The following is a 20,177-nucleotide window of genomic DNA, read 5'->3' as shown; positions in this document are numbered from 1 at the left end:
TCTACGCATCACCGTCGCATTGTGTTCAGCATCATTCAAATTTTTTAAAGCAGAACCCAGAAAATGGAGGAAGGAGAGGATAGTGGAAAAGGCCTGGATACTTCAGAGCCCGAGCTAGCCCGTCACCGAGTCGCTTTTTTGATAGGCGCACACAGACCCACACGGAAGAGTACCCCGAACATCGTGAAATTAAATAAAAAGAGAAACCCCCACTGCAAAGAGATAACGCACAAAGCTTTCGCTGTGGTGCACCCCATGTGTTCTGTTGTTGTTACTGTTCATTACATGTCCACTTCCCCCACAAAGCAATACCGAGTTTAGACTCGACACGATCTCCCACAGGGCCTACACACACACACACAAACGGAATGTGATGCCAAACAGCAGCAGAAGCCCCGGTAGCAGCACGCTGCCGCAACGGTGACTCAGTCCTCTGAGCGCGCAGTCCCTCCTTCAAACCCTGCTAATCCCCGTCGCGCGTCGCCCCTCGACGAGTGTAGCCCCCCAGGTGTGCCAGCCGCCACGTGCTGCATCACTCGGGGTGCCCCAAAGGCTCCCCTCCCACCCGCAGCAATGATCAGCGAGGCCCGGCCGAGGTGTGTTCGAGTCGTGCGGGTGGTTTTCCTATCATATCGATGGCGCGAACGCGTCTGCCGTTGCGTGGCGCCCTAACGCAACACCACGCACGAGCGGACACTCGGCATCAGCAGGGATACACGCTCGTGACCGTCCCCGCGTCGCTGGTGTTTCACGCTGCCACCCCCAGCAGCCGTTGATGGGGTTTGGCAGGCGGGGATAGGGTGCGGCTTGCCTTCCCCGAAACGAAAAAAAGAGTAGGTAGTGGATCTTGGATATGATGCAGCGACATTCTCCTGTCAGAAAAAGTTTCAAGCACTCTAAGAGACAAAAAAAAAAGACAAACAAAAAAAAGAGATAATACCTCTGAAATGAAAAAAAAGAACTCCCTATGTCAAAAGCTAAGTGGGATTTGTAGAATCATCACTCCCCAAGCACAGGGTGGTATTATAAAAAAAATAAGATGAAATACCCATATACCGCGCAGGAATCTGAGAAAAAGGGACACATGAATATGTCTCAGCAGAAATTTTCATTGGAAGTGCTCCTCACAGATATAAACCGAATGTGCAGAAGTTCACATATACATTCGCTTTTTTTTTAAACTGCACGAATATGGAAACCGAATGGTTCACGCTGCAACCGGTCCCATCACTGAGGTCAACAACAGAAGGGGGAAAAAGGTCCTCGTGCTCTTGTGAAGCAAGTGACTACAATACCTCGGAAATATATATATACTCTCTACGTCATGTCATAGAAAACCAAAATAAAAACAATAAGAAATTCAAACAACTCTCGCATGAAGTTCCGCAGTGCACATATCCATCGGGCGATTCCACAGTTTCACTGTCCGAAAATAATGAAGTCTAACGCTAGACAACACGAATGAAAAATCGTTCCCCCGCCGCATATTCAAAGCGCCAGAATAAATTGCCGGCTGCTCCAAAGACAGTGAGACATTCAGGAAGTTGCATGCGGTCCTAACAGAGTTATTACCTCCGCCCCCGTGGCCTACCAGCAGCAAACCTGAGGGATCCAGCCTGAAATAAATTTGGCGATGCCATTCTATCGCTTGAAGAAGCCTGCAGGGCAGCTTGAGCCTTGCCAGCAGTCTCCCTCTCCTGGATAGTCCTTCTGTCCCTCACCTTGCGATTGTCAATCGGACATGCGTCACTGTACTCAGATAGCCATTTGAATCCACAACCGGAATGCATCACGTGACCGCAAGGAAGTGCTGTGCACATGCTGGAAACCGTGAATCCGCGGAGACACACCGGGCAACTATCATTCATCCTGGCACGAGCTCCAAAACGCTCAGTTAAAAGGTTTCTGATCTCATCTGCCCCCAACGGTCTCCGGTGATCGTGATCTAACGCGAGAAGTACATCATAATCCTCCGGGTTAATTTCACGGTATTGCAAATCCCCCACATTGTGAAACTCTACAGTGCCCCCCGACGTTGAGGGGCTGTCCTCGCCGCAACAAGCAAAAGGGTGTGAGGGATGATTCCTCGATGATCTGTAACAGCGCCCGCACAAGTAAAAAGCAGGGCAAAGCAGACAACGGTAGTGCCTTGCTTTGCAAGACTCTTTGCAGTTGCTACAGGAAGTAATGCTTTTCGTTTCAGACTTGAAGTTCGTCTCATTGCACTTCGGACAGGTGCTGGAGTCCCCTTTTCGGCCCCTAGACGCAAGTTTCAGACACATCCGATGAAAACGGGCACCGCAACTTTCGCATGAGCAGCCGTTGCTCATGCACTCGCGGCAAAACAGACATCGTTCTCTATCTTTTTTTTTGTCAATGAGGTCGCTTAGCTCCACCTCATTGATATACCTTTGCCATATAATTGGATTTTCTTCGATGACGTTATAGTGCAAGAGCAATACAGATAAAATATGAATGCACGGCTGTGTTGAAAGGCATGAACACACATGCGGATTTCCAATTGTGCACAAATACTTTTTTTCTCTTCCATTCACAGAAAACTTCGTTGGGTCATCTAGTTCTCTGATGACCATGCGATCTCTTTTCACTGCCGCAATTCTCTTTACAGCATAAGCGGGACACTCTTTGATCCACACCGGTGTTTGCGTCATCTCATTCCAGCTACACGAGTTCCCTTCTTGTCATTAAGAAAAAAAAGACCATTGGGACTGATGGAAAGAGTGAATCAGTTACGAGCAAAGCAAATAGTTTCGATATCGCCTTCATTGACCTAATCTTCGGCCAGTCTAACACGCCATGGTATGAATATCATGTGGAGTGAGTCTACCTTGTAAGCTGTCGAAGGTGAAGGTATAAGCCAAAATAAATACATGTCAGCACACCGTCTGTTTTTTTGGGGGGGTAGGCAGGGGATTATTTTGTTACGCCGTATCGTTGAGAACGTTGCTCGAAATACACAGATGTCAAGCAGTTTAGCAAGAATGACTTCTTCTCTTCAAGGAGTCCATGACAAAAGCAAGCCCTTGGTTTACAAGCGCTCTCGTTTCGCTTGGCTCAGCCTTCGCCAGAACCGCTTTCACTACCGCGATGTCTTGTTTCTTCTGCTGAGGCTTGCCCTCTTCCTGCGGCATCAGCTTGGCGTTGTTGCGCTTTTCTTTCATCTTAGCACGCGCAAATCCACGAGCCTTCTTCTCCAGCTGTTTGCGAAAGCCACCTTTTCCGCCACCACGGCACCTCACAAGAGCGAATACTGAATCATTGCAGTTTGTATTGTCCCCCCAAGCAATGAGTGTGTTGTTCGCTTTCACGTACAATTCAAACGCTTCTGGAGCGATATCTGTATACTTGGATAGAGCCTCTCGAACAGCATCTACTGTGACCTGCAGAACTGACAGGAAAATGACTTTCTGCACTGGTAGCAGAGTGCAGCGTAGGGCACTCGGCGAACTAACAGACATTATTAACCTTTACGGGAATGCGGAAAGTCGGTCAAAAATCCTCCAGGAATGAAACAACCACGCTTTCTTGTTAATTTGTTGGTGCAGGAAAAAAAATGGTGTGCGAAAAGTTTGATTGTTTATCGCATGTGCACTAAGACCGCCTCCAGTCATACCCGAGCTTGAGAGCGGTTAATGGTTGTCTCGGGACCAGTGGCACCAGTTCTTTACCAGTGTTCCTTTTCGCCTCCTGCGCTGTGACTTCATAATGTCACAACACCTTCGCGCGGTAAGGTACGTAGGGTCAATTATTACATGAGTTCTATCGCTTTTTTTTTCAACATAGAAATGAAACTTACAAGGGGTAACGAACCAATAACGACCACTATTAATACAGCGCCCGAAGGTGCGCAGAAAAGAAGAGTAACGGCAGAAGGCAATTATACTGTGACAATGTACACTTTTGTAATAACAGAGAAATGTGGTCAGCATCATTGCAGTCTCGCAACCATGCCACGCTACTGGAAACCAATCCAATACAACCCCCACCCGACTGATTCACTCCAACGACACGCGTGGTCCGCCAAAGATGGTGTTTGAATAAATCTGTAACAGTGCAAAATTTTTACACTCACGTACCTCAAAAGTCCTCAAGGCTGGATGGCGCACACACACACACACACACGCTCAGATTCTCGCCACTAGCCTCCACACACAAATCGCGAGGAACGTCTGTTAAACGGGCGCCTAAAAAGCCGCAAACCATTCCACTAAACGAAAGACGGGTCCTCATTGGGATGAAACCCGCTGTGCACAGCTTGGGCTGCTGACACAGTAGCGTGACACACACCTGTTTCACTCAACGTCAGAATTCCTGCGCAGGTATGAATACCCTATTCAGAAGCAATCGCATCAAAGCCTGCTGCTGCCCTTTTTTGAATCAGCTTTCTTGACTGGCTCCCGGGGGCGCCACCCCCCGAAGGCTTTGCAGCTTTGCCGATGGACCTCTGAGCACTGAAGTGAATATTTTTGCATCACTCATCTCAAACAAAGGATCATGAGAGATGCCGGGTTCTGCAAGGCTGCCAGTGGGCAGGTGCGCTGCTTCAGCCCCCCCCCCCCGATGGAAAAGGGCGGGTTTTTCAGCCCGTGGAAAAGGACACGGCAGCCGGGGGCACTCGAAAAAACGCCACGCCACCAAACCAAACCCAGTGCAACGACGCAACCCACGGCATTCCCCAACACGCAGCCACGACACCGCACCGTCATCCTTTTTAGTAAAAACACCATCCGCAATCCCATCAAATTATGGGCGAACTCCCCGCGAAAGGGGTGGCAGGACACGCGAAAAAAAAAATGAAACCCGCCACAAACCCACCAACATTTTGGCAAACCCCAAGAAAATCGAAAGAAGGGCCCCGCAAGCCCTCATTTCCGGTGTTTTCTTGGGTGGCCGCTAACCTGAGGAGCAGCTTTCTTTCCTGAATTCGAGAGAATTCGGCATACGACCCCTCCTCCTCACCACACCGGCCAGCGCTGCCCATATTCGCCCCAAAACGCCTCTCATCACCCGTAACTCCAAAGAGCTAAAGTTGGCTGGCTGTGTCTTTTCCTTCTCTTTTCTCACTTTTTTAAAAACCTCTGCATTCACCACCGCAACCCCCCCCCAACACACACGCACCCTGCACACGGAGTCCAGCAAGAAAGTGCCATTACCTTGAGAAAAGAAAACCAACAGTGAAAAGAAAAAAACGCACAGGCACCGTATGACTCCGAGCGTGTTCCGCTTCTCTCCGTGTAGCATTTTTTCTTCTTAGAAACCAATCCTCCCGTTTTCCGTGAGGAGGAGTCTTTCCCAGAATTTGTGACAACAACGAGGATTTGCGTCGTGGCACGGTGAATTGACGGAGAAGCCAAATACACGCGACGAACAAACTTTCCCCAGCAGCCTTTTTACGGAAAACGAAAATGATCACAAGAATTGCCTCCAGCTCGGTATTAATTTTTGACAAATCTTACCCGCGTGCCGAACCCCCCGGGGCGCCCAATTATGCTACGAATTGAAAAAGCACAAACGCGCTGAGACCACATGTGGCTTATCCCCCCCCCCCCTACCGTATCCGCGGGGCTATGAACTTGATTGCCTTCACCGCATTCCGGTCGCGCGGTTTGTGCGTCCCCCGGGCGTCGTCGAATGGGCAGTGGTGGTTCCCCGCTGTTGCCGGGGTGGCGCGCGGGGTCGGGTTCCTGCGCCCAGGGGGATCACAACCAACCCCGCACACCAACCCCACCCGCGCGGCCCCAACGGTTTTGGAAACGGCCACCAACACCCCCGCCCAACAACCGACACAGGGAAACACCATAACCCCAGGGCCGGTATTCAAAATGACGCTTTTACCGCTGGGTTTCTTCTGGCGCGCTGTAGTGGTAACGCATCCGAAAATTCAAAGGATGCGACATTTCCGACCGCACGCGTCGCCATTATTACCCCCCAGGCAACCTTCAAAGGCAATCACCTTTTTTTTCCACGAGCCCTAAATGGTTTGTCGCCTTGGTGGGGTGCGCGCGGGGCCGCCCCCCTTTCCCGGACCACAAACGCCCGAGGCCTTTACACCCCGCACTTCCCCGACAGTGGTATCCACAACGCGCCACAAACCTGCGAGGTGATCCTTTTTAGCCACTAACGGGCCAATAAGACTTTCCGCGCAGCGTATCCCGAGCGGAACACTGGTCTTCGCCGCCATTCAATGTTCACAGCTGAGTCTTGAACCCGTAGATTTCCATTGCCGTCTCGATTGCCGTCTCGCAAAGGCACCGTGACCTTCCAAAGAAAGTTATTTCTGTATCGAGAAACGTGCAGTGGTGTGGGTGCGGTGGAAAAATCGGATGAAAGAACCGAAAATCTATGCGACTAGCAGCGCCGAAGGGCATCTAGCGCCCCCAATGCCGGTGGAAAGGCTTTTCCCACCCTGGCCTCTTCAGTGCGAGGCCCGGCGCTGGGCTCGCGATGGGCCGTGCGCAAACAGGTGGGGGCGCGCGCCTCTCTCCTCCACTGTGTTTCCAGATAAGTTGGGAAACTGTTTCATACCAGCTGGCTCTTTCAATTGAATTGATTCTTCGAATTTTTGCGCAACTCCGAAAAGAACCCTCATCCAGGGCAACGGGCAATTCTATCTGTGTGTGTCTGCTTTCGCGTTCCATATGCGCTGGCCGGTGCCATGCGTACCTTTAGGGTTGCGTGCTGTTTCCAAGGGGCGGACTTTTACAGAAGCCGGTGGTTGAACGCTATCGAATTTTCACTCTATAGATTTCATGCGACCGGATAAGTGAAAATAATGCCCACCTTTGAAGGCCGAAGGCATCCTTTCGCCTCTCCACTCGGCGGCGGCTCTCACAACTGCGACTCGAGTGATTCACTGCGCTCTGCACCTTTTTTCACTTCCCCGGTGTTAATTCATCTGGCTCTTTTGTTTTTGTGGCCATCGGTTCTTTTTCTTTGGGGGGCTTTGCCGACCCCGACCCTCGGAAACGGAACCCCCCTGAAAAAAGCAAAACAGTTGTAATGTTTTCGCATGTTTGTCGATTTGAGAGTCATGGAATATAAACCCTGGAAAAACACATTTGTCAGCTTCGCGGTTGAGCTGAGGGGTCGCGGAAGTGGCTGAAAAACTTGGTTATGCAATGGAATACTTGCTCTAAAAGGCGGTTGGCTTTTCTCACCGCTTTCCTTTCGGTGGTGTAAGTGTGCTGCTTCGCTGCGCAGCGCGGTTTTTAGCATTTCGTGAAAAATAGTCTCAGAGCATGAAGATTCAGTTAACAATTATCCTGGGTGCAGGTAATTGGAAAACGGAGCTCAGATCCTTTGCTTCACGTCATTCCAGGGTGGGTGAGAATATTCCGCTACCCCAGGTTTTAGTGCTCCCTTTGAATTTTCAATCTTAAGTTGGCGCCATGAGAGGAGTTGTGCGCTCCTCGGCCTTGTAATGCCCGCCGCCCGCTATCGGTTGTGTGGGGCTAGAGGTTTCAACACCGCTTGCTCAACCGTATAATGCCACCGAGTGGTATGAGAGAGGTGTCGCGGAAGGGGAAGGCCGACAGGGAGTGAGAGAGGGGACGGCAAGGCAGGCACGCGACTACAGCCGCGTGGCCGCGTAACTGGGGTTCCGTTCGTCCGCCCTTCGCGTCCAGTCGCGTGTGGAACACGTCACGTCGTCCACGTCTCTGTTGTATGTTTTTCTTGTGGCTTGGCACCGGTACCGGGGAAGCCCCAAGCACCGAGTGCCCCTTCATTTGTGCCAAAGGTGTGCATGCCGAACGGACATGCAAAAACAACGGATCACGGAAGAAAATCTGAAAACACAGGAAACTACAAAGGCAAATCAGCTCCGACTGAACAAACGGTGGTGCCCGAGGGGAAAAGAAGAAGCCGAGGCGAAACGAGCACTCGTGTTGTTAGTGGGCAAAAAGACGAAGACAAGAGAATCTACTAAACTAGAGAAATCGAACAAACCAAAGAGTGACAGAAAACAAAGAAAAGTTACTGGGTGGATGAAAAACGCCCCGCCGGCGTTCGTCAGAGGGTTATGGCGAACACAGCGGGAACCCATGCTGTGTTAAGAGAAAACTGAAAACAAGAGAATCTTTGGAGAAATCAATCATAAACGTTACATATCGTTTTTTCATTTTTCAGGTCATCCCGGCTACCATTTCTTCACCCAGCGATGCCCAGCCATCAACTATTGAAGGGAAGAAAAATGCTGAAAAAGTAAAGAATCGAAAGGGATGTCATTACGGAGGGAACAAATCAATCAACGGCTCCCCTTTGTTAAAGCCCACGGGGTGTTGAAACGCCATCGGCATATGAGGGTGGATAGCTCTCCGCCACGATCCTACCATCTCGGAAGCGCACCCTTTCAACTCAGACCCGCGCCCTCTTTCCTGGAAAGACCCGGGCGCGGGGGAAAAGGAGAGCTGGTCGAAACCCCCCTCGGGCACATGTAAAAATACGGAATAAAATCACACTCACGTGGTATTCTTGACCACCTTGAAAACAAACTGGTTTGCTGATCTGCCATCGTGTGGCCTGGAACAGCTTAAACTGAATCAACATTTCTTAAGAAAAAACCACTTCACCGCGGACCAGACACCGTCAGGAGTTCTAGTTCTCAGGGGTGGGTGGGTGGGCGTTTTTGCGTCAGAGACCGCATTAAACCCACTTAGATTACTTACTGGATTCGTATCCAATTCCAGAAGAGACAGAGGTAGAAGGAGAGAGAACGAATAATCATTCGGTAAAGAGATAACAAACATACACACATGTGACATCACATTTGTAGAAAACCACTTCAGGAGCATATCGGCACACAAGGTGCCCTGGACCAAACCGTCCCGGGTACACCCGGGTACGGGGTACCAAAATACATTCGGACCAGACATCTCGGACGAAACCCGGACATGTATTCATCAGAAACCCCCCGCACCACACACTGCATAGCAGTGAATGTGCGTCACTCACTCGGAACGCCGGCCGACCACATGGTACCCGACCCCCTCGCTCGGACCCCCCCTCCCGTGTAGAACTTTCAATCCATCCAGAAAATCATGTACCATTCGATTGCCTCCGTCAAAAAGACTTCGCCAATGAAAATTCATTCCTTTTCTTTCAAACCCTGCTAATCCCCGTCGCGCGTCGCCCCTCGCCGAGTGTAGCCCTTCAGGTGTGCCAGGCGCCACGTGCTGCATCACTCGGGGTGGCCCAAAGGCCCCCCTCCCACCCGCAGCAATGATCAGCGAGGCCCGGCCGAGGTGTGTTCGAGTCGTGCGGGTGGTTTTCCTATCATATCGATGACGCGAACGCGTCTGCCGTTGCGTGGCGCCCTAACGCAACACCACGCACGAGCGGACACTCGGCATCAGCAGGGATACGCGATCGTGACCGTCCCCGCGTCGCTGGTGTTTCACGCTGCCACCCCCAGCAGCCGTTGATGGGGTTTGGCAGGCGGGGAATAGGGTGCGGCTTGTCTTTCCCGGGTGTGGTGAGGACAGGCCGCCGCCGCCTCCCTAAAAGTGCCGGGGGTTTTTCCCTGAATCTGGGGAATAAAACGTCGGTGTCAAAGGAGTGAGGGGGAGGGGGTTGCCGGTAGCGCGGATATCTGTTCTCCGATGGTCTGGCGGTTTTTGGTATCGGTGTAACGTTGGAGGCGTTTCGCGTCGTTGCATTCAAAGACAGGTCTAGTACACTTCTGCGAGGTGGGGAAAAGAGGTTTCGTGTGGCATTCTGTTTTTTGTTTCCGGTGATATGTCTTGGAAAGCATTGAATGGAAAAACGTGTAATATCGAGTGTTGCTCGCGCCAAGCAGGGGGGGGGGTGCGGGTCATTCCACCCTCAGGTTAAACGACGAGCACTGATTTAAGCTCTGGGTTACGCTCATCGGCTACCCAGGGTGTCAAAAGGCAGTGCCGTGTGGATTTTTCTGGGATCTGTATGTCTTCTGCTCCCCAGTCAAGTCTACGGTTTCTCGACGTGGAGATGCGTGCACGAGGCTTCAAAGCGCCCCACCTTTTGCGCTCAGTACGCACACTACTCGAGCAGAGTTGGTCTATTTCCGAGAGCGGCTCTCGCTCCACTATGTGAGAGGCCACCCAGAATCACATTCACGTGGCAAAGGTGGGTGCCGTGCGTACACAGATTCGAGAGGACTGACAACTGCGTGGGAAGCACACGAGGAATCATGATGTTCTGGCTTGCCACCCCAAGAGAGGGGAGTCCACACTGCCTGAGGACTTCCTTCTTAAGGTCACCACCTCATATGCTGCCAGGAGCGCCAGAGGCGGAGACGCCGACTGAAGAGGAACCCAATCCACCCAAAGATGGGAAGGCTGGAGCACTCGGGTAGGCAAACTACTCGCTTTGGAGGGTACGGTGCCTGCCGCGGCGTGCCCCGGCCTCGAAGAAAGGGGTTTCGAAATTTGAACTACATAGTATCTGTAAGTAGCCCAGTGCCACAGAGCTGCCTACGGAATACCTTATCTCGGTGCGTTTCCGTCTTATTCCTCGTTCATTGGCGTCGGGGGTGAAGTAGCCCGTTTAAAGTTCCGGATTCTCGAACCGCAAGCGCAGATCGCTGGGGATATCATTCAAAGGTGACAGAAAATAGCTGAGAGCTGCTCTTCAGACGAACACTAGGGCTGGACGTCTTTCCTGACGCTCGTGTTCTTGGTGTTCCTTTATATCTCGCATACGACTAAGGCCCGCCATCTGTGCCTTTGATTGCCCCGACGGGTTATGGGTGGAGGCAATACGAGATACATGGGTGCAGCAGAGCTCAGCAAGGATGAAGCAGTGGATGGGAAAAGCCACTCACGAACGACGCCAGTGGAGTATATGGCTCTAGATGAGTGCCCCAAAACGAGGAGGAGGGCTCAATGGAACTTACAAAAGGCCATGTACTCTCGAATCGCCTTCCTCCAGAGGAGTAAGCAAGCCAGAAGGTCACCTCTACGTATTTGGAGACTATGATTGTACATCGTGTGGTGGTTTCAACTCTGGAGAAATTGCTTGTATCTCTAGAAGATGGACGGCGTAAACGCTTTGTCTCCGACTTTTTCCTTCACATAGATTCGAAACTCAACCTCTTCGATCGCCACCATGAGAATTTTTCTTTTTGAGTGGTAATATTTGCAGAGGTAATAGTTCTGTTAGCGTGAGTCTCTCGGCCGAGTCGTACATTGGACTACCATCACTGAAGACTGTAGTCCATATTCTGCTCGTTGATCATCATATCGACAATGACCAACTTTTTTTGATGCACTTTGTCGACTTTCCACCCCGTGAGGAGTCTCATGCCTATGCTTTGCTAGACTCCATCGAGTCAAAGAGGCGTTTGTTGTTCCCGAGGCCTCCGGAGAATTCACCAAAGCTTTTGTAAAACGACCGCGCTAGCACTCGACTACTTTTATCGCTAATCTGAGATCTTTGTGCAGTACTTTTGTTTGCGTTATACTTCGGCAGCTCGTTGATACATATATTTTTCGAAATCGTATTAGTGTGATGAGCGTTTTTTTTTTTCTTGACCTCCAACGAATGGATCTCTAGGAAACTGATCTTCACGGAATGATTCATTCTTTGCCTATTGGACTGCCCGGCATAGCCTCTGTTATACAAGTGGTTGCGACAGGGAATGGTATTTTCTGTCGATCGGAAGCTGAAGATAATGGAATTATCAGGCCGAAGCATCATTTCAAAATAGCAACTTCTCCCCCACTTATGCAGTGAGTTTCTTTTTCTGCAGGACTTTCCCAAGGAAACACAAGCATGACCGATGCGTTTATTTTTTTCTCAACGTTTGACATTTATCTCCGCTGCGGCTACAGAGGCTCCCTCTTCAATTTACAGCACCATTGTAGATTGTCAAGACGTTCATAGTGTGGACTTACGAGGGATTTAGCACGGCGACACCGCTACGGAACAAAGGTTCCCAGTGCAACGATGCGGTTTTGTTATTCTTTTTGAAGTTTGGTTTTCTCAGTGGCACCGTGATCGGCGCCGCTGATGGTATTTTATGAGTTTGGAAGTATAGCGTAAAGGGAGGCCCTCACTATGGAGAATGACGCTGCATCATATCCAAGATCCACTACCTACTCTTTTTTTCGTTTTTTTCGTCGGTGAAGACAAGCCGCACCCTATTCCCCGCCTGCCAAACCCCATCAACGGCTGCTGGGGGTGGCAGCGTGAAACACCAGCGACGCGGGGACGGTCACGATCGCGTATCCCTGCTGATGCCGAGTGTCCGCTCGTGCGTGGTGTTGCGTTAGGGCGCCACGCAACGGCAGACGCGTTCGCGTCATCGATATGATAGGAAAACCACCCGCACGACTCGAACACACCTCGGCCGGGCCTCGCTGATCATTGCTGCGGGTGGGAGGGGAGCCTTTGGGCCACCCCGAGTGATGCAGCACGTGGCGGCTGGCACACCTGGAGGGCTACACTCGTCGATGGACGACGCGCGACGGGGATTAGCAGGGTTTGAAGGAGGGACTGCGCGCTCAGAGGACTGAGTCACCGTTGCGGCAGCGTGCTGCTACCGGGGCTTCTGCTGTTTGGCATCACATTCCGTTTGTGTGTGTGTGTGTGTGTGTAGGCCCTGTGGGAGATCGTGTCGGATCTGAACTTTTTATCGACTCACAGAGCGGATACGTGCCGAGAAAAAAAGAGATGAGCCACTAAATATATACCGCCAGTGTAACCTTCTTCTAAAGAGAGAAGTGATATTGAAAAATGCAATCTGACTTCTGAAGGTGGTCTTGTCTGAGGTCTGGGTTTACAGAGGTGGGGCAGTCTCTAACCGCCGTCAAGCAAGGATTCCACTGCAAGACGAGTTTTCTGCTGCCTAGTCACAGGTGCGCGTACCTCGATGCTCGCACGCCGAAGAGGTGGCGGATCTGTTTCCCTTATCTTGTTCAGCTCGTGTGAGCATAGAAGACTGTGGTGTCGCCTGTGAAGTCCAGGCGGGTGATTTCATAAACACAGTGCAGTTTTTTTTTGAAAAGTCACCAAGGTCACATTAGTGACGTGTTTTTCCCGTCGCAGGGCGCAGGGAATCTCGTAGATTTTTGAGTGGACAAGGCAGATCAGTTATATGTAACCAGCAGCTGTGCTGGCGGCCCCGACGTCGACAGCTACCAGCGGCGAAATTGCGAGTATTTGTTGTGAAGCCTCGAGGCGGAGGTGGACTTGATAGGATTCGCAATGGACTGTGAATCATATGATGCATCGGTTTTGATACAAAGAGGGTTTGTTTTCTGTGGCAATCGCTGCCAAGCAGCTTACACAACGTTCTCCATCTATATTTTCAAGTTTTCAGCTTTACTGGGATAAGCTGAGCGACTCATCATCGGAAAAAATCGAGAGGTATTCAGGGAGCAGTGTCGTGTTGAACTCATTATGGACCTCCGCACGGTCGAGTTCAATGCCTGGAGAGGTTGAAAGCCTGTCGTTATGCTTCAATGTTGCGCATAAGACGAAAAAGGGTAACGGGGTCGGTGTACGTTAATCACGTACCAGAGTGTGCGACGTGGTGCTCGATCGAGTGTGCCTCCTCCCTTTTCGCTTCACCAATGGGAAAAAGGCCTTTGAGCTTGCTCATGAGTTAGTGTGCGCAAAAAAAAACAAAGGATATATATATATATATGTGTCTGTGTTGCTATCTGTTGCGCACGGAGAAGAATTACAGCGATGTCCAATGGATCTGAAATCGTTGTAATGTGATATTATGGGCTTCACCGGGTTTGGACGGCTCACTAGGATCTGAGTGAGGGGTCAAACATGTCACATCTTTTTTCAGATGCCAGAGGGCCACTGTGAACTGGCTGCTTTCGTTTCACTTTTTATTTCATTTTCAAAGTAAATAAAGGAAAGGGGATTTCTCTCTCTCCCTTTCTAACGTTACGTATCGTTTTCTGTTTCTTTTCCTGTTCTATCGCTTTTCTTGCAAATCTTGCATCCCCCCCGCGGGCCTCTCAAGTGTAAATCACCCTTCGACCAAAGTGAGAGTTGTGTATGGTCTCTTGTGACAAAGAAAGAAAGACATCATAATAGAGTTTCCTCAGTTTTTCTGTTCAGGGGGAGGGAGGGAGGGAGGAGGAAGCCCAAGGTGGTGTCCCCATCCATTAGAGACGACGAACTCCGTCGCGCGTGCCTTCCATGCATCGCAAAGTAGACAGTGTGATTAGAAGAAAAAAAAGGGTGTAGGGGGCTTCCCATTATTATCCACTGCTTCTCTTGTGACTCTTCTTTAAAAAAAACGCCACTTAGTTTACTCCGACCTCCATTCACCGATGCCACCGCGATGTTTTGCGCGTCCTGAACTGAACGGCACCGTCGTTGTGCGGCGCTTTCAGCCTCCTCAGCTGGAGACCGAAGCGCCTATTAGAAAAGGTCATTTAAAAGAACCGCTGGAAGCTGTAGCGGATCGAGTGGGCCTGCGAGCGCCACAATCTACAGACCCACCCAGAGCTGACTTGTGTCTTGTCGATGACCAAGAGCTTGCGCTCCTGGGAAAGCTTGTAGACAAGGGGGTGTACTATATTACAGGGGGCTCTTGTGCTGATGCAGGCGACAGCAACCTCTCGGCTCCAAGTACGAAGCATGTTGTTTCGGGTAGCGTGACGAATAGGACGCCACCTCAGCACCCCGACATCACAGTGGGGTGGTGTTTTGACGCCCGTGTGCTGCTGCATCGCTCTGAAATTAATCGCTCTCCTGAAACACCGCACCGCCTGCAGCGTGCAATCGAAGCCCTCCAGGGCTGTGGGTGCGCTTGCGACTTTCTTCCAATCGAGCTACTGAGACCCTTTAGGATGCACATGGATGGCAGCATGGAGCAGGACCTGAGCCGAGCAGCGCCACCGATGAGCGCAGCGAACCGCTCGCAGTGGATACCTCCACGACTGGCCACCTATGATGAGGTTTGCTCCTTCCAAGACCCGCAAGTATACAACAACTTTGTGAAGAGCGGTGTGGCGCTGGAGAACCTGAAAAGAGATGTTTACTGCATCGACCGTGTGAGCAGCGTTGCCGCTCGACTCTCTGCAGGTGCCGTGATCGATGCTAGCGCAGCCGCACTTCGCGCTGTGGCGGCTTCTCGGTCTGTTACCGCCTCCACCGCTACTGGGTGTGTGCTTCCCCTTGTTTCATTTTGTCTTGTCCGGCCACCCGGGCATCACTGCACGGCGTCACAGCCGAGCGGTTTTTGCCTGGTCAACAACGTCGCCATCGCAGCTCAGCAATTGCGCATTCGTCACGCCTCGTTGTTTCCCTCTGGCCCTCCCCGCATTGCGATTCTCGATCTGGACGTCCACTTCGGCGAGGGAACCGCGTCTTTTGTTGAAGATGCATGTGACCCTGCCTCGTTACTCTATCTATCGCTCCACCGCTACGACAAGCAACAGTTTTATCCATTTGACAGGCGCGGTGACACTGGTTACGTCGGCGGGAGTAGACACACCGCTTCCAAAGGCAGCATCTGCAATGTGGCTGTGCACACCAACGCGCAGCAGCCGACGCGGTGTGAGGAGGTGATCTCTGACCACCTCATGAACTGTGTTCTGGAAGGCATTTTCCTACCGCGACTGGCTGTGTTTCAACCTGACCTGATTTTGGTGTCATTGGGGTTCGATGCTGCCTATGGCGATCCCCTGGGCAAGATGGCCGTAGAGAGTGGGTTCGCCTCCGTCCTGTCACGGCTGAAGGAGTGGTGCCTGCATGAAGGACGGACCGTGGGGCTGGTCGTTGCACTGGAAGGCGGTTACCACCCGGAGGCGGTTGCGCAAGGGGTGCTCTCTGTCGCTCTCGCGTTGTGCTTTCCTCGCACGGACCCTGTACTGCAGGAACTTCTTAAGGAAAGGACACCCAGGGTGTGGACCGATTTACGGAAACGCCAGGAGCGGCGGTACCGCGAATGGCAGCGGCTGCGCAGGGAGCGGGTAGAGGAGGAGGCTGTTGGCGCAGAATCCACCGGCCCGGGGTGTGAAGTGAAGCCGCCTGCGTCGGAGGAGCCAGAACAGGCACAGCAAGACGCCCAGCTTCTAGTTCGTCATAAGCGCTGGTGTGCCGCACTGATAGCCAAAGTGCAGGAAATTCACCGGGAGGCCATGGCGGTATGAGCATTTTACCCTTTTTTTTTACTGCCTGTATTTTTTTTCTCGTGTGGAGATCTCTATATGTGTGTGCGTGTGCGTATCGTCTCGTCGCGACTCGCCGCGACATTGAGTTTCTTCAGCTTCTTCCTTGATCTGTCCAGGGGTCCACCGGGCCGAGGATCAACGTTTTCTATCCCACCGTCTTCTCGTCCCTTACCCTGGCGCGTTCCCCCACAGTATGCACCAGTTTCGTACTCGTTGTTGTTGCTTATTCATCTTGACGTATTCCACAGAATGACTGGCGGCCCCCGTTGACGATTTCGATTCCGGAAGCGACAGCTGAAGGGAGCAAAAAAAGGCACGGAAAGGCAGGAAAACACGGAACTGAAAAATCAACCCCCCCCCGAAAATCACGTCGACAAACATTAGAGACATAAACGCCGCAACATCCGCAAGACACGCAACGTGTGGCACACCTACGTCACCGCACAGAGTATGCACAGGGGAGAGGGCTTGTGTGACTCACCTTGCCGGGGGCCTTTGTCTGTCTCGCTCCTCTGTACACGCGATGTGCTTGATGCGGCCCTGCTGTGTGAGGTCGTGCACGCCGGCGTTTTATGTGATGGTGTTCTGCCCCGCCCTTCTCTTCCACTATTTCTGTCTCCTCGCTCCTCTCTCCCCCCTCCGACCTCGCACAGTGATCGACTGGCCCAGATCCCCTTTTTTTTTTTTGTTTGTCTCTCTCCACTTCTCCCCTCCTCGTTTTTCCCCCTTGCCCTTCTCCGCGATGGCGATGTTGAGGGCGTTTCTTTGCGTCGCTGCGGTTGCGTGCGTGCTGCTGGCGGCTGCCTACACACCTGCGCATGCGATGCACGTGGGCATGTCGACCACTGCGCTTTTCGAGGATTTCAAGCAGAAGTACCGGCGCACGTACGAGACTCTGGGCGAGGAGCAACAGCGGCTGAGGAATTTCGAGCGCAACATGGAGTTGATGCTCAAGCACCAGGCGAACAACCCACACGCACGCTTCGGGGTCACGAAGTTCTTCGATATGTCGGAGGCGGAGTTCGCTGCGCGCTACTTGGCCGGCACTGCGCACTACACCAAGGCAAAGGAGTTGGCCGGGCAGAACTATCGCAGGGTTCGAGCGAACCGGTCGAAGGCGCCTGCGGCAAAGGACTGGCGCGCGGAGGGCGCCGTGTCGCCTGTGAAGGAACAGGGGTACTGCGGGTCGTGCTGGGCGTTCTCGACGATCGGCAACATCGAATCGCAGTGGCACCTTGCTGGTAACCCACTGGTGCGCTTGTCAGAGCAGCAGCTGGTGAGCTGCGATGGTGTGGACTCGGGGTGCGACGGCGGGCTGATGCTGCAGGCGCTTGAGTGGCTGGTGAGCAACGTAAACGGGAGCGTGTATACGGAGGAGAGTTACGCCTACGTGTCCGGTGATGGCAGTGTTCCCAAGTGCCGAGATAGCAATGACCTTGTTGTTGGGGCGGCCATCGACGGCTACGTGACGATCCAAAGCGACGAGGATGAGATGGCTGCGTGGCTTGCGGAGAACGGCCCTATCGCGATTGCAGTCGACGCTACTGCCTTCATGTCGTATAAGAGCGGCATCTTGACCACGTGCAACGGCCAGGAGCTGAACCACGGCGTCTTGCTCGTTGGGTACAACACGACTAACGATGTTCCCTACTGGGTGATCAAGAACTCGTGGGGCACGGACTGGGGCGAGGACGGGTTTGTGCGTGTGCGCAAGGGGACGAACGAGTGCCTGGTCCAGGAAAACCCCGTGTCCGCGGTGGTGTCCAGAGGCAGCACCCCTGCCCCCGGCGCTTTGGTGGTGGAGGAGACAAAATGCACGGATTATTTCTGCCAAAAGGGGTGCAAGAAACAGCAGATCGCTACGAATGAGTGCCACGCGTCCGCAGAGGGCGGCTCCGTCATACTGGGGTGCGGTGTAGACGTGGTGGTCATGCGCACGTTCTCGAGCAAGGATTGCAGTGGTACTGCAAAGTACACGGTGATCCCTGAGGATAAGTGCATGATTTCGTTGTCAGGCTCGCAAACGGACGTGTGCAGGCGTGTTTAAGGTAGGAGCATGTATGGGATTGTGTGTGTGTGTGTGTTTCTGTGGTGGATGCGTAGGCCCGTGTGTGAATAGACCCTGCTCGAAGCATGCTTGCGGCGGTTGCTCCACGTAAACAGATGATGTGATCCCCAGGAAGAGGAGGTAGACCTCGGCGGAGGAGGAGGAGGAGAGAGGGGAGGAGGAGGTTTGAGGCCACAGGGCGTGCTGAGGGAGGAGATCGACGGGGCATGTGCACGGTGAAGGAGAGCGATGGCACCACCGGCTATTTGCCGTGCCGAACATTGCTGTTCCCCCCTCCCCCTTCCTCCTCTCCCCGATGATCTCCCTCTTGACCTCACCTGAGGCGGAGGGGGCGCGCACTTGTGCGCCACGCAAGGGTGCAGGCAAGCGCACCCACCAAAGAGGGGAGACGAAGGTTTTGACACCACCGTTTGCTTTGCAGCTTTTTTTTTGTTTTGTGGAATTGTTTTGTGTGTTTCACAAGCCTTTTCCGCCTCACCCTTTTCGCCTCTCAGTACGCCCCCCTCCCCCCCTCCCATACACACATACACACAGACACACACAGCCACTCCCCTATTCTCCACTCCTCACCTTCCTTATTTTTCTCGCCGCTCCTTTCCCGGGGGCTGGTGGTGGTGGGGAGTGTGGGATGTGGTGAGGAAAAATAATTCCGTGTATATATATTGTGGTTGATGTGCTCGCTTTTTGAGGTTTTATCCTTTGCAGCTTGGATTTTTTTTTTCCCGGGTATGGGGCGGTCTGTCTTTTGTTTTTATGCCGTTTTTTCTTCTCTTTGTTCAGCTGCCCTACGTTTCCCTGGACAGCGTTGGCGTCGGAGCTTATTTCACCATGGTGGTTTGCGTGAGTGCTCCGATGTTATTTTTTTCCCCAAGGTTTGCACGTACACACAGCTAGCACACTGCACCCTGGTGCCAGTGCGCATGATTGTTCGACGTGTCTGGTGCCTTTCACCCCCCTCTGATCCCCTCCTCCCTTCCTCCATTTGCTGCCTTGACAACATTCATTCAAATTTTTTCTTTTGACCACAGTGAGTTCCACTTCGCTTTTTTTTTCTTTTTGTTGGAGTGGTGCTGGTGCGCGCTTTTGCCTGTTTTTTTTTTGTGTGTGCACGAGCGAAATCAAAAGCAAAGCAAAGAAATCGTGGAATACGCAGACCTCTCCAAAAAGAAAAAAATGAAGAAAAGGGGAAAAAGTAACGAAGAAAAACAAATGTGCATTCACAACAGCACACAAAGATATTAAAAAATTTGTTTCACAACCATCGCAGCAAATAATTCCCTCAAACGTTAACAGGGGGGATATGTATCTGTAATATATATATATATACATATATACATATATATATATATGTAATATAATCTGTACATATATATATTGTTATAGCACATGAAAAACGATGATGTGAATGTCTGCGCCTGCCTTCAATGTGCGCTTGTTTTTTTCTGTGTAATGGCCGGCGTTCGCGGAGAGCGGCAAGTCAAACGAAATGTGATGTGCAGGGAGAAAACAAATTTGACCTGTGCTCTACCCCAGTGATGGGACTTCACGATCATGGGGGTACTTCTTGCTGGAGATCACCGCACAGAGTGTGCACAGGGGAGAGGGCTTGTGTGACTCACCTTGCCGGGGGCCTTTGTCTGTCTCGCTCCTCTGTACACGCGATGTGCTTGATGCGGCCCTGCTGTGTGAGGTCGTGCACGCCGGCGTTTTATGTGATGGTGTTCTGCCCCGCCCTTCTCTTCCACTATTTCTGTCTCCTCGCTCCTCTCTCCCCCCTCCGACTTCGCATAGTGATCGACTGGCCCAGATCCCCTTTTGTGTTTTTTTTTTGTTTGTCTCTCTCCACTTCTCCCCTCCTCGTTTTTTCCCCTTGCCCTTCTCCGCGATGGCGATGTTGAGGGCGTTTCTTTGCGTCGCTGCGGTTGCGTGCGTGCTGCTGGCGGCTGCCTACACACCTGCGCATGCGA

The 20,177-nt window shown here is 52.1% G+C and overlaps 3 protein-coding genes across 3 annotated transcripts; 1 reads left to right on the top strand and 2 right to left on the bottom strand.

Moving 5' to 3' along the window:
- Positions 1-1,568: 1,568 nt before the first annotated feature.
- On the bottom strand, positions 1,569-2,672 carry JKF63_07904 (uncharacterized protein; the record flags this gene model as incomplete). Its single annotated transcript, XM_067903832.1, has 1 exon — positions 1,569-2,672. One exon carries the CDS (start codon positions 2,670-2,672, stop codon positions 1,569-1,571), a length of 1,104 nt encoding a protein of 367 aa, XP_067759304.1.
- Positions 2,673-2,993: 321 nt separating this feature from the next.
- JKF63_07903 (uncharacterized protein) lies at positions 2,994-3,479 on the bottom strand (the record flags this gene model as incomplete). Its single annotated transcript, XM_067903831.1, has 1 exon — positions 2,994-3,479. One exon carries the CDS (start codon positions 3,477-3,479, stop codon positions 2,994-2,996), a length of 486 nt encoding a protein of 161 aa, XP_067759303.1.
- A 10,815-nt stretch (positions 3,480-14,294) lies between these two features.
- Positions 14,295-16,121, top strand: JKF63_07902 (uncharacterized protein; the record flags this gene model as incomplete). The annotated part of the gene is made up of 1 exon (XM_067903830.1): positions 14,295-16,121. The coding sequence occupies one exon, from the start codon at positions 14,295-14,297 to the stop codon at positions 16,119-16,121; it is 1,827 nt and encodes a 608-aa protein (XP_067759302.1).
- Between the last annotated feature and the right edge of the window lie 4,056 nt (positions 16,122-20,177).

The sequence above is a fragment of the Porcisia hertigi genome, chromosome 8 (assembly GCF_017918235.1).
Source record: "Porcisia hertigi strain C119 chromosome 8, whole genome shotgun sequence".
Classification (NCBI taxonomy): Eukaryota; Euglenozoa; class Kinetoplastea; order Trypanosomatida; family Trypanosomatidae; genus Porcisia; species Porcisia hertigi.
This window is presented reverse-complemented; position numbering and strand designations above follow the sequence as displayed.